Source organism: Diaphorina citri, unplaced genomic scaffold (assembly GCF_000475195.1).
Source record: "Diaphorina citri unplaced genomic scaffold, Diaci psyllid genome assembly version 1.1 scaffold2533, whole genome shotgun sequence".
Taxonomy (NCBI): Eukaryota; Metazoa; Arthropoda; class Insecta; order Hemiptera; family Psyllidae; genus Diaphorina; species Diaphorina citri.
This window is the reverse complement of record NW_007379953.1, coordinates 21,374-34,197: the sequence shown is the minus strand read 5'-3', so window position 1 is coordinate 34,197 and position 12,824 is coordinate 21,374. Positions and strand designations below refer to the sequence as shown.

Here is a 12,824-nt window from a genome sequence, read left to right as displayed (position 1 = left end):
TGGAAGTGGCGGAAATGCGTATGTTGAGGTGGAGTCTTGGAGTGACTAGGATGGACAGAATAAGGAATGAAGTGATCAGAGACAAGTTAAAAGTGACTGAAGTTACCAAGAAGATACAAGAACGAAGGTTACAATGATATGGTCATGTGATGAGAAGGGATGAAGATTAAATTGGAAAGAAAGTGAGCAGAATAGAAGTCACAGGACGCAGAGCAAGAGGCAGTTTTATGGTCATGTGATGAGAAGGGATGAAGATTATATTGGAAAGAAAGTGAGCAGAATAGAAGTGACAGGACGCAGAGCAAGAGGCAGACTGAAGAAGAAATGGAAGAATTGCGTGAATAAAGATCTGAGTGAGAAGGGATTATCAGTAGATGATGTTCATAACCGAGGCAACTGGAAATTGTTGTCTAAAAATGCCGATCCCACTTGAGTGGGAAAAGGTAAAAACGCAGAGCAAGAGGCAGACCGAAGAAGAAATGGGAGAATTGCGTGAATAAAGATCTGAGTGAGAAGGGATTATCAGTAGATGATGTTTATAACCGAGGAAACTGAAAATTGTTGTCAAAAATGCCGACCCCACTTGAGTGGGAAAAGGTAAAAGATAACCGAGGCAACTGGAAATTGTTGTCTAAAAATGCCGATCCCACTTGAGTGGGAAAAGGTAAAAAAGAAGAAGAAGATTGCAAGATTGAAGAAGATTCGTGTAAACTGTAAGGCCCGCCAAAATTGGGCAGGGGGCTCGCTCGTGTAAACATATTGATGGGAAATGAAAACAATATATTTCAAGAGGCGTAATGCGGTAATACACAAAGAGTTGTAATGGAGCTCCCTGCTTCACCACAGAGAGCAGGCCTCCCAATGGCCTTAAACAGGGAAGCAGACCAACCTTAAAATATTTGCTAGTTCTGGTTCATTCTCCATATCAATCTTTCTCCCAGATGTCTTGCCGCTGTCGGGCTTCCTGGCGTTTCTTTTCTGAAATGAGAGAAAAAAATTGAAATTAGTAACTGTATTTCATTTTTTTTAAATGATACGCACTTCTTTAGTGGGGTTGTGGGGGCTTGTCAAATGAAAATTTGCCCAGACCTTTAATGGCACAAGATTGATTTTGAATCAAGACTACAACTTTGTCCCAATTTGAAAGAGTCAGGTCACATAGTAGATAGATGGGTACATTTTTTTTTTTAATATATCATAACAAAATCAATACATTAACTGTGGGTTTTACTAACCTTCTCCCCCACCGCCCACCCCCCTAACTGGCTGTCAGATTAACAACCCTGTTAAGCCTAAAGAACACTCAAATAAGCATCATTCAATAGGATAAGGAAAGTCGTGTGATGTTCACACCAGATTTTTTTTTTTAATATATATTAACAAAATCAATATATTAACTGTGCGTTTCACCAACCTTCTCCCCCCCCCCTAACCGGCTGTTAGATTACCAACCCTGTTAAGCCTAAACCTATCATATGGAACTTAACAGACCTTCTAGGGGCTGAAAAAATATTGGTGAAATCCACCCTAAGTTAACAACCCTGTTAAGCCTAAACCTATCATACGGAACTTAACAGACCTTCTAGGGGCTGAAAAAATATTGGTGAAATCCACCCTAAGATATTATTAAATGACGTCGATTATTATGAAATTACCTCTGGCATCGCGTAGCATCTGTCTTTCTTCTTCTCGTTTGGTTTCGGACACCTGGACTCGAATACCCAGAGCTCCGGATACCAGTCTTCTAGCCGAGGACAGACAGGTTTTGGGCCGCGGTAGAGGTGTAGAGATCAGGTTGAGGGTTTTGGCTTTGGCCTTAGACAGCGCTGTGATGCAACACAAAACGTTTGGTTGCGATGGTTGCTGCGCTTGGCGGTATTTTGACCGCTTTTGGACAGATTTCGACCGATTCTGGCGGTTTTCAGCTATAGCGACAAAACGGTTAGAGATATTGTAAAAGTTAGGGTAAAAGAACACTCAAGTAAGCATAATTCAATAGGGTAAGGAAAGTCGTGTGATGTTCACACCAGATTTTTTTTTTTAATATATATTAACAAAATCAATATATTAACTGTGCGTTTCACCAACCTTCTCCCCCCCCCCTAACCGGCTGTTAGATTACCAACCCTGTTAAGCCTAAACCTATCATATGGAACTTAACAGACCTTCTAGGGGCTGAAAAAATATTGGTGAAATCCACCCTAAGTATTAAATGACGTCGATTATTATGAAATTACCTCTGGCATCGCGTAGCATCTGTCTTTCTTCTTCTCGTTTGGTTTCGGACACCTGGACTCGAATACCCAGAGCTCCGGATACCAGTCTTCTAGCCGAGGACAGACAGGTTTTGGGCCGCGGTAGAGGTGTAGAGATCAGGTTGAGGGTTTTGGCTTTGGCCTTAGACAGCGCTGTGGCTTCCTTGAGAGGCCGCGTCTTCACGTTGGGCAGATTTGTGTTGAGCACTTCATCCGCTGGAAACAAGGGAAACGAATTAATCGGTTTGCTATTGAAGAGTAGAATCTAGAAAGCAATATTGAATAATTACAATAAATTTTTAGTTTTTAGTAAGCAAGGTCTTCTGCTGTAAACATTTATTCTGTCATGTTATTGTGGCTTCCTTAAGAGGCCGCGTCTTCACGTTGGGCAGATTTGTGTTGAGCACTTCATCCGCTGGAAACAAGGGAAACGAATTAATCAGTTTGCTATTGAATAGTAGAATCTAGAAAGAAATATTGAATAATTACAATAAATTTTTAGTTTTTAGTAAGCAAGGTCTTTTTTTTTCCTTTTCTTCTGCTGTAAACATTTATTCTGTCATGTTATTAAACCCATAAAATAAATGAGATTATTTAGACTGCTGGTGAGAAGGGACTTTTTAGTCTCATTCGAGCAGGACAAACAAAAGCATGGTATATTCTATTCTATACTTTGGTATTGGTATAAGTAGGGTCATCGGCTTTACTAAACGGTCATGTTATTAAACCCATAAAATAAATGAGATCTTATTTAGACTGCTGGTGAGAAGGGACTTTTTAGTCTCATTCCAGCAGGACAAACAAAAGCAAGGTATTTTCTATTCTATACTTTGGTATTGGTATAAGTAGGGTCATCGGCTTTACTAAACGCCCTATGTCACTTCGACCTGGTTAGATCTTTTCAGTCTTGTGCCTTAGGAAGAAGCATTGTGTCTTAGGAAGGATCCTCTTGTATTTGTATTTACTTGTTATTATCAAATAAAGAAAACAAAACATTAAACGTCATGTTATTAAACCCATAAAATAAATGAGATCTTATTTAGACTGCTGGTGAGAAGGGACTTTTTAGTCTCATTCCAGCAGGACAAATAAAAGCAAGGTATTTTCTATTCTATACTTTGGCATTGGTATAAGTAGGGCCATCGGCTTTACTAACCCTATGTCACTGCGACCTGGTTAGATCTTTTCTGTCTTGTGCCTTAGGAAGAAGCATTGTGTCTTAGGAAGGATCCTCTTGTATTTGTATTTACTTTTTATTATCAAATAAAGAAAACAAAACATTAAATGAAACAAAACTTTCCCTATTCTGTACTTACCCACTAGTGGACTCGCAAACACAACTGCGACCTGGTTAGATCTTTTCTGTCTTGTGCCTTAGGAAGAAGCATTGTGTCTTAGGAAGGATCCTCTTGTATTTGTATTTACTTGTTATTATCAAATGAAGAAAACAAAACATTAAACGGAACAAAACTTTTCCTATTCTGTACTTACCCACTAGTGGACTCGCAAACACGCCCAAAGCATGCGTGTCATCCACCCACTTAATATGGAAGAAGGTTCGCGAATACGCCGCAAACACATCCATCAAATCCCGATTCGTGAGAGTCGATGAGAACCCGTAGATCTCCAGGATATTTTCTCCATCACAGGATCTCTCTTCGGGGGTCTGGAAGTTGCGGTACTCCTGAGTGGGTGTCTGGACGGACACTTTGCCCATCTTGTTCATGAGCTGAAAACCAGAACCCGTAGATCTCCAGGATATTTTCTCCATCACAGGATCTCTCTTCGGGGGTCTGGAAGTTGCGGTACTCCTGAGTGGGTGTCTGAACGGACACTTTGCCCATCTTGTTCATGAGCTGAAAACAGAGAATGGGATTTTCATAAAGGAATTTTATCAGTCGTTCTCGCGTTAATTACTAGACTAGTGATGCACGCGAAACGAATTGGTTGTTTAAAGGGACAGACTTTATCCAAACTTCAAAATATTCGGGGCTGGTTTCTTCTTTTAAAACAAAGATCAGTATTTCACATTGCTTACTCGTCTTTTTTCAAACTGGAATCACACACGGCGATTCTCCTAGCTGCTCCCTCTCCTACTGACAGGGAGCTGAGCTGATGCTTGACTGCATAGCTATCACACACTGTATGATGAATGAGGAAGCGTCTCCAATTGTTCAGAGGGGGAAACAGAAGAACACTGGAAACGAGAGAAAGAGATGTGCAATGATATTAGTGGTTCAATAAGTTAACTGGCTTTACCTTAACAGGGTAAAAGAGTCTTTGATAGCCTACTGGGCTGCAAATTCAAGCGAATTTTTTTTTTTTTTTTAAAAAGTCTTTTATAGCCTACTGGGCTCCAAAATCAAGCCAACATTTTTTTTTTTTTTTTTTTTTTTTAATTAGGTACATATTATGTGTTAATTATTTTTGCCAAAATTGTACCTAATCAATATGGGACTATTTTTCTTTTCTCTACTGGGGATTGAATCAAGGACCTTGGGTTTGAAACCTAGAACTAGTGATAAGTAGAGATCTTAAGTTGAACCTAAATAATAAACTCTGTGAAATTTGTGGTATAGGTCAAGTTGAAGGCATTCCAAAGAAATGAAGCATCAGCAATTTTCAAAACAAAACAAGAGTCAGTATTATTACATTATTGTTTACATTAAGTCAGCAGGACAAGTGACATCTATGAAGCTAATACCTACACCCAAAACTATGTTATTATAATCAGTTGTAATTTTGTCACTGCAGTCAGTCAGCAAAGTACTTGATAGTTTTTTTTTTAATGTTAAATGTTCAATTATTATAGGTAGGTAAGTACTTTTTCCACTATATTGAAGAGCAAAAGACCTGTTTCACAATACCTACACCCAAAACTATGTTATTATAATCAGTTGTAATTTTGTCACTGCAGTCAGTCAGCAAAGTACTTGATAGTTTTTTTTTTTTAATGTTAAATGTTCAATTATTATAGGTAAGTACTTTTTCCAATATATTGAAGAGCAAAAGAGCTGTTTCAGGACATCTATGAAGCTAATACCTACACCCAAAACTATGTTATTATAATCAGTTGTAATTTTGTCACTGCAGTCAGTCAGCAAAGTACTTCATAGTTTTTTTATGTTAAATGTTCAATTATTATAGGTAAGTACTTTTTCCACTATATTGAAGAGCAAAAGAGCTGTTTCACCTATTCAATTAAGGAATTTAAGAAAATAATATGTTGGTAGATACTGGATGGAAGAAAAGCATATGTATATTGGCAACAGTCCAAGGTAAGGTGCTTATGTGGAGTTTTATCTCCAGCCTTGACCTACATTGATAGGTATAACAATATAAGTTCTCATTTATCTCATGTACTTGGATAATTTTTTGATACAATTATAGGTACTTGATGAAAGAAATTATATAGTTTTACTTAGGTAGGTAACTTATTTTTACTGTTTTACAATATAAATATACCCTGTTGCTTAGGTAGATAACCTACCTACCCATCAATTTAAATTTCTAGATGAAGGATAAGTTGATGTCTATTGATACAGTGAAAATTTGCCTCAGTTCTTCTCATATGGAAAATGATACAGAGTCGTAATTTATGGTACCTATGATTTCTCAGCAACAACTTAACATTAATCTTATGAACAAAAAGAATAATGTTTTTTTTTTTTAAAACGTAAACCACAAGAATGATTCCTTTAATATTTTTCATTAAATTAGAAAATTCATGAACCAAGGTATCTTCAACCCCATCTAATTTAAATGTAAACAAATGTGTGTGTGTCCCGAGTCCCCTCCAATTTAGGTAATTTGGGACAGAGTTCAGGCATCTCTGCAAGTTTGGAACATATTTTTTTGAAAATGTGATGTAGTTCATGTAGTTAGTCTGACAGTGTACACTACACACAGTGATGGAGGGTATGGCCAACACTAATGTTCATCCAAAAAAAAAAATCTGTTGTGACGCAGTGGGAATAGGGTGGAAAATCTTGAAAAAGTAGACTGGAAATTTGGAAAAAAAGGACTGGAAAACCGAGAAAAGTCAGGGAATTTTATTTTTCCATTTTGGTAGACACCCTGTATCTTACAGTACCTATGTTAATATTTTGTCCTAGCATCTTGTTGGGGATCCTTCTCATTCTCCTAGGTCATTGATGTTATGGACAAAAAATCCATAATTTTGAATGGGTAAGTAGGTAGATAGCGATTTGCTTGAATTGTTTTGAATCTCATTTTCTTTCTTTGCATTGCTTAGGTATAATTTCTTGTCCTTGTAAACTTTATGTTATTTTTTTTTTCAATTTACAGTGAGATGTGTCTGTAGATAGCGATTTGCTTGAATTGTTTTGAATCTCATTTTCTTTCTTTGCATTGCTTAGGTATAATTTCTTGTCCTTGTAAACTTTATTTTATGTTATTTTTTTATTTTTTTCAATTTACAGTGAGATGTGTTCTAGGAGCCACTGTTATATTTTCATGGACTAAATTCAAGTCAACGATAGAATATCTGTTTGGTGAAGGAGTTGCCAGGTGGCTTCTCATTCTCACCATATCTCAGTTTCATTTTATGTTCTACCTGACCAGAACTCTGCCCAATATTATGGCCCTGCCATTTGGTAAGTGAATTCTAATGTTAGTACAGCAGAATGGAATATACCCTGCTAATGCTGCCAGAATGAGAATGAAAAGTTCCTTTACTCCCATGCATAGGTAGTCTAGAGAAGGTCTTTTTGTATTTGGAAAAATAAATAATATTAATAAAAAAGTAGGTAGGTATATCCTTCTGAATTACTGAGAGGACAGTTTTATTCATCTTCTTCAAGTCTCAAGGCTTATTCTTTCAAGGACTTCCAACTTTTCAAAAATTTTGCTGTATAATGAAAGACAAGAAATCCTTTGTTGAATTAGCTTTGCTTCTTAACCCCAGTTCCCCTCTTTATTTCTGAAATTCTGGCTTTTTTTTCTTTTTTTGAGGGAGAAAATCTCATTTGACTTAAGTAAGAATCCTGCTTGTTTTCCCCTGTTATTTCCAGTGATGTTTGCTCTGCATGCATGGCTCAGGAAACAACACACAACTCTAATCTGGATGAGTGGCATTTGTGTGATTATATTCCGTGCTGAGCTGGCTCTTTTCTTGGGACTTCTTATCCTGTTCGAACTATTCTATCTAAGGTTATCTATTACTGGGTATAAGTTAGGTACCTACCCTTAGAGGTGCATTCATTTCATATTAAAGAGGTTGAAATACCTTGAAAATAGTTCTCGCCTATTCTTCACTATTAGTGATTTACTCCAGTTAGTAAAGCATAGGTACCTACTAGATGTAACTCTTGAAAAATATTGCACTTGGATAGATAACGTACGTATTGTACTATTGAAATCACCCAGAATTTTATCCGAATGGAAGAAAAACCAATCACCTCGTTCCTTCATCGATGAAAATTTTCAATAAACAACAATGCCCGTATCTAATATCTATCTCTTCATCCAGGTTTAACAATACACATTTCAGCTCGAATCATTTCGTGTTTCAATTTTAATATCCGGGATCTACTTATATTCCCGTAGAATGATTTGCTAAATCTAGTGAAAGAATAATGATGATATATTAAACCTCTTCGTTCTCACCCCCTCCCTCTTCTGGTCTGGAAAATAGGTACGAATAAATCTTGATAATGGTTAACTTTCGGCGAGGAATTTCCGCCAGTGCCGACGCGCGAAGTGACGCCGTGGAGAAGAATTTGAAGTCGATTTCTTCTTTTGTTGGAATTTGAAGTCGATTTTATTGTAATTTGAAGTCATTTTATTAAATTATTGGAATTTGAAGTTGATTTATAGGAATTTAAAGTTGATTTCTTAAATTATTGGAATTTAAAGCCAATTTCTTCAGTTATTAAGTTATTATTTTGAAGCCCGATTCCTTAATTTGATGGAGTTTTAGGTCGATTTTCGAGTTTAAATTTGAATTTATTTACTTTGAATTTGGAGTCAACTTCTGAATTTTCCATGTGAAACTTAAAACCGATTTATTCTTCTCTTGGTTTTACAGATTTTCCTTCGGATTGAATTGTTTTCTTAGTTTCATTTACAGATTTCCCTTATCCTCCCCTTCTGACTGCCCTCTCCATTTTCTGGAGAAAATTTCAGTAGAAGTTACCCATGAGTAAACTCATCATCCTCCGCCTCTACCTAATCACGGTGAAATATTTCCGCATATCAATCTAAACGTACGGCAACATATGTTTGTGTACGATTTCTTCAATTTAAATCTACATGAGTACATTCTACGTAGGTATTATCTACATTCTACATAGTAGGTACTACAAATTCCCATATCGCACGAATAGGTACATAGAAGGAAAACGCATTTAGCTTATATGGGCAGAACACAAAGAGCTTCTACCCGGTCCACAAGGGATCTAAAATGATTGAGCAAATTCTCATTATGACCTTGTTAATCATGTTTGCCAAATTTCATCTCAAAATTAAAATAACCGTTCGAAAGTTATCAACAACCACAGACAAACGAGTATGTACGTAATTTGCTATTTTGTGACCAAGTTGCACATTGTTTTTATAGTGAAGGAAAATCTTAGTGAGCTCCAGGGCTGTTCAGATGAAAATGCCTGCATTATGACAAAGCCATTATATCAATACTCATTTCAAATTTATGGCAAAGCCATTGTGTCGCATTATATTAGATTAGAATATACCTTGTTTATCCTGCCAGAATGAGACTGAAAAGTCCGTTTACTCCCGCAATCTAAACAAGGTCTTATTTATTTCATGGGTAAATTTTACAATAAAATTACATATATATATTAGACCTTGTTTAGTACCCATTTCCTTATACGAGTATCTCAGACACATCCATTCCTGTGGTATTTCTACTCCGCACTGCCCCGTGCTATGGGGGCATCCATATTTCTCCTGCCCTCCTCCCTAGTGTGGGACAAGAGGATAAGGCGGCTCGTAGGCCCAGCTCTCGTGTTCATTACGCTGTACTCGTTTCTGCCCCATAAGGAGCTCCGGTTCATTATCTACGCCTTTCCCGTACTCAATGTGGCCGCCGCTTATACCTGTAATCTGCTGTGAGTATGGTCCACCTTGCCCAAACCAGAGTGTACGGTTCCAATCCTAGATTCCTAATTTTTTTTTTTTAAGAATTTTGAGAGAGGGAACTTTAACTCCTAAGGTCTTATTGTTCCGAAACCGAAGAGAGAAGGAAGACAGTATAGGAGAAAGCCAGCCGTTCCGAGAACGAACCTTATCCGTTCAGGATAAAATCCGCCCCAGGCGGGAATCGAACCCGCGACCTAGCGCTTACAAGGCAGACGCGCTACCCTCCAAGCTAACTAGGCTGGTTCGTATAAACTTAACCGAACTCTTAGGGCTGTTTGCCCATTGTTGTATAACATCCTCTCTCTCCACTAATGAACATTACTATTACTTTCCACGGGAAATGTTCGCTTCACCCTGGTCCAGTATTCTGTATCCCACTCAAGAAGTCCTGCAGTTAGTATGAAATGGCCATTACGAAAAGCTTACAGTAGTTTTCTTTCACATTTCCTTCTAACACCCCCTTCTCCTTTCCCCCCCATTATTTTTATTCCTCGTGTATTGGAAATAATAGAATCGAAACAGCATGCAAGCATATTACTTTCTATTACCATTATATTTTCAGTTGGAGTCGTCGCACCAAGTCGTTTCTACACAAATGTGTCGCCCTAGGCATTGTCCTGCATGTTGTCATCAATCTGACCATCACCTATTTCCTGTTGTCTATCTCCGCCAATAACTATGCAGGGGGCGTGGCTATCTCCACCCTCCACAAAATAGAGCCTTCTGATTCGTCGGTGAATGTTCATATTGACAACTATGCAGCTCAGACAGGCGTGTCTCGATTCACTCAGCTCAATCCTGGTTGGACGTAAGTGAAGCGTTAGGCTTACCAATCATGAAGCTGTATTTGACTTTATATACTCGTAGAATCCTGGACGGAAAGTAGAAAAATGCAGCCGGAATGCATCAGTTATTGTTGAGGTTACAGGAAAACATATGCTGAAAAAAGAACATTTTTGTACCCTAAATGATACAGGAGGAAATGAAAATCTTATTCTTACAGAGAACTTTATGACAGGTGGGTTTATTATAACGTAAAACAACGCTTTTGTTAGACGTAGGTTTTCATAAAATTTTCAGCATTAGCTAGACCGAATCATCTGTGTTTTATATTAGACCAAATACGTGTATTTTACATTCACTGCAGCACGCGCTAATATTTCATTCTTAATTTCTAGATACAACAAGACCGAATATAAATCTTATTCTTACAGAGAACTTTATGACAGGTGGGTTTATTATAACGTAAAACAACGCTTTTGTTAGACGTAGGTTTTCATAAAATGTTCAGCATTAGCTAGACCGAATCATCTGTGTTTTATATGAGACCAAACACGTGTATTTTACATTCACTGCAGCACGCGCTACTTAATATCATTTCATTTACGTGTTTTGGCACTAAAAACTGACCATCGAAATTTTGACCCGATTACATTACTTTCCTTCCTATAGGATAAGGAAAGTAATAAAAAGACATCACGGGAAATGTTCGCTTCACCCTGGTCCAGTATTCTGTATCCCACTCAAGAAGTCCTGCAGTTAGTATGAAATGGCCATTACGAAAATCTTACAGTAGTTTTCTTTCACATTTCCTTCTAACACCCCCTTCTCCTTTTCCCCCCATTATTTTTATTCCTCGTGTATTGGAAATAATAGAATCGAAACAGCATGCAAGCAGCCGTCTGCTTCCAGAGAGAAAAAGTAGAAAAATAAAAGTTGAGAAAAATGAGCTGGAAAACGTGTATAGGAAAGTACCCATGCAAGCAGCCGTCTGCTTCCAGAGAGAAAAAGTAGAAAAATAAAAGTTGAGAAAAATGAGCTGGAAAACGTGTATAGGAAAGTACGTAGCTAAATAATGGATTCTGTTTAGCTATTTAGCTGGAAAACACATTTTCATTTTCACTGTTTGTTTTTCTCCCCCGAAACGTGAACATGTTTTTTTTAAAACGAAATTTTCATTTTTTCCTCGAAAAAAAAGCATTAGTTCTATTTTCTGCTTCTAACTGTGCATTTTACAACGTCACTCTCCAAAACAAACATCAAACATGCCAAAGTACGTAGCTAAATAATGGATTCTGTTTAGCTATTTAGCTGGAAAACACATTTTCATTTTCACTGTTTGTTTTTCTCCCCCGAAATGTGAACATGTTTTTTTAAAACGAAATTTCCATTTTTTCCTCGAAAAAAAAAAGCATTAGTTCTATTTTCTGCTTCTAACTGTGCATTTTACAACGTCACTCTCCGAAACAAACATCAAACATGCCCCCCCTTATTGAATTTCGCAAAGTGATTGTTTTTCTTTGAAATTTTATTCCTTCCCTCTGTAATATTTTCTGTTTCTCCCTCTCAGACCCTGAAGTTATATCTGCCAATCATGACAGTTGGGGAAAAGTTAGAATTTACAAAGTTTTTGTATTTTAACCATCGCATCGCGACATACGAGTAACTCCATGACTTGCTGAATAGGTGTGTAACTTTGTACCTACCTACCTATAATGAAATGGGATCTTTGACATCTCCACTAGTTTCATTGGCTTCCACTAATTTTACTGTCGCTAATGAAATTCCAAACATGCCCCCCCCCTTATTGAATTTCGCAAAGTGATTGTTTTTCTTTGAAATTTTATTCCTTCCCTCTGTAATATTTTCTGTTTCCCCCTGTCAGACCCTGAAGTTATATCTGCCAATCATGACAGTTGGGGAAAAGGTAGAATTTACAAAGTTTTTTGTATTTTAACCATCGCATCGCGACATACGAGTAACTCCATGACTTGCTGAATAGGTGTGTAACTGTGTACCTATAATGAAATGGGATCTTTGACATCTCCACTAATTTCATTGGCTTCCACTAATTTTACTGTCGTTAATGAAATTCTAGATTCTAGTCGTGGAACATACCCCTTTCTCAAATGAAATTTCTATCAGATAGGTCTAATAACAAGGACCACAACAGATTCTGATTGTGCCCAAAGGAATATCGGAGAAACTGAGACAGAAGAAGGAGGAAGAAGATAGAGAAAGGGAAATAGAGAGAGAAAGAGAGAGAGAGAGAGAGAGAGAGAGAGAGATAGAGGGGAGAGAGTAAGGCAGCTGACACACGGGTCACAATCTTTTTGGAGAAAATGAAGAAGAAGTTGATACAACGGAAAGTTCTTCATCAGAACGGATGGCTCTCTCCTTTCCTGTCCTTCACCATTCGATTTCAGGACAATAAGGCCTCAGTAGTTAGTAGTTACAGTGCCCTCTATCAAACCTCCTAAAAGAAGAAGACAATCGGACGGTATTAATTTCTTTCCAACTTTACATCATTACTTACTATTCCATTAGGTACTCTCTTCTTTTCTTTACTATGGTATTTTCACCAGATTACTCGTATTTCAGTAAAATAGGAAATTTATTTCCTACGGGAAAAGTACAACCCGTGTGAGACCACCTGAGAGATAGGGA

General features: G+C 37.4%; 2 protein-coding genes and 1 long non-coding RNA gene across 4 annotated transcripts; 2 read left to right on the top strand and 1 right to left on the bottom strand.

Annotated features, from left to right (window-relative positions):
- The first annotated feature begins 235 nt into the window (after window positions 1-235).
- LOC113471500 lies at window positions 236-906 on the top strand. The gene is made up of 2 exons (XR_003394177.1): window positions 236-443; window positions 665-906. It is a non-coding gene; the product is annotated as an uncharacterized LOC113471500 (long non-coding RNA).
- On the bottom strand, window positions 792-4,109 carry LOC103519097 (coiled-coil domain-containing protein R3HCC1L). Of its 2 annotated transcripts, XM_026830703.1 has the most exons (5): window positions 4,005-4,109; window positions 3,747-3,877; window positions 2,613-2,670; window positions 1,656-1,831; window positions 792-978 (listed from the first exon to the last, which is right to left on the bottom strand). In XM_026830703.1, exons 1-5 carry the CDS (start codon window positions 4,106-4,108, stop codon window positions 926-928), a joined length of 522 nt encoding a protein of 173 aa, XP_026686504.1. In that variant the 5' UTR covers window position 4,109; the 3' UTR covers window positions 792-925. The 2 variants fall into 2 exon arrangements, with proteins under 2 accessions (XP_026686504.1, XP_026686505.1); XM_026830704.1 differs by lacking the exons at window positions 2,613-2,670; window positions 4,005-4,109 and adding an exon at window positions 2,398-2,471 and having other exon boundaries at window positions 1,656-1,815; window positions 3,747-3,988.
- A 2,584-nt stretch (window positions 4,110-6,693) lies between these two features.
- Window positions 6,694-11,734, top strand: LOC103519096 (probable Dol-P-Man:Man(7)GlcNAc(2)-PP-Dol alpha-1,6-mannosyltransferase). Its single transcript, XM_026830701.1, has 7 exons — window positions 6,694-6,871; window positions 7,289-7,453; window positions 8,347-8,372; window positions 9,081-9,346; window positions 9,940-10,185; window positions 10,556-10,606; window positions 11,728-11,734. Exons 1-7 carry the CDS (start codon window positions 6,823-6,825, stop codon window positions 11,732-11,734), a joined length of 810 nt encoding a protein of 269 aa, XP_026686502.1. The 5' UTR covers window positions 6,694-6,822.
- The last annotated feature ends 1,090 nt before the right edge of the window (window positions 11,735-12,824 follow it).

Bases quoted from the DNA above. Each gene is read 5' to 3' on its own strand.
- LOC103519096 (XM_026830701.1), top strand. From the start codon at position 6,823: ATGTTCTACCTGACCAGAACTCTGCCCAATATTATGGCCCTGCCATTT. The intron at 6,872-7,288 runs GTAAGTGAATTC...TGTTATTTCCAG, and splicing joins TATTATGGCCCTGCCATTTG to TGATGTTTGCTCTGCATGCA. The intron at 7,454-8,346 runs GTACCTACCCTT...TTTCATTTACAG, and splicing joins TATTACTGGGTATAAGTTAG to ATTTCCCTTATCCTCCCCTT.
- LOC103519097 (XM_026830703.1), bottom strand. From the start codon at position 4,108: ATGAACAAGATGGGCAAAGTGTCCGTTCAGACACCCACTCAGGAGTAC. The intron at 3,878-4,004 runs CTACGGGTTCTG...TATCCTGGAGAT, and splicing joins GGAGAAAATATCCTGGAGAT to CTACGGGTTCTCATCGACTC. The intron at 979-1,655 runs GTAATTTCATAA...CTCTCATTTCAG, and splicing joins GATGCTACGCGATGCCAGAG to AAAAGAAACGCCAGGAAGCC.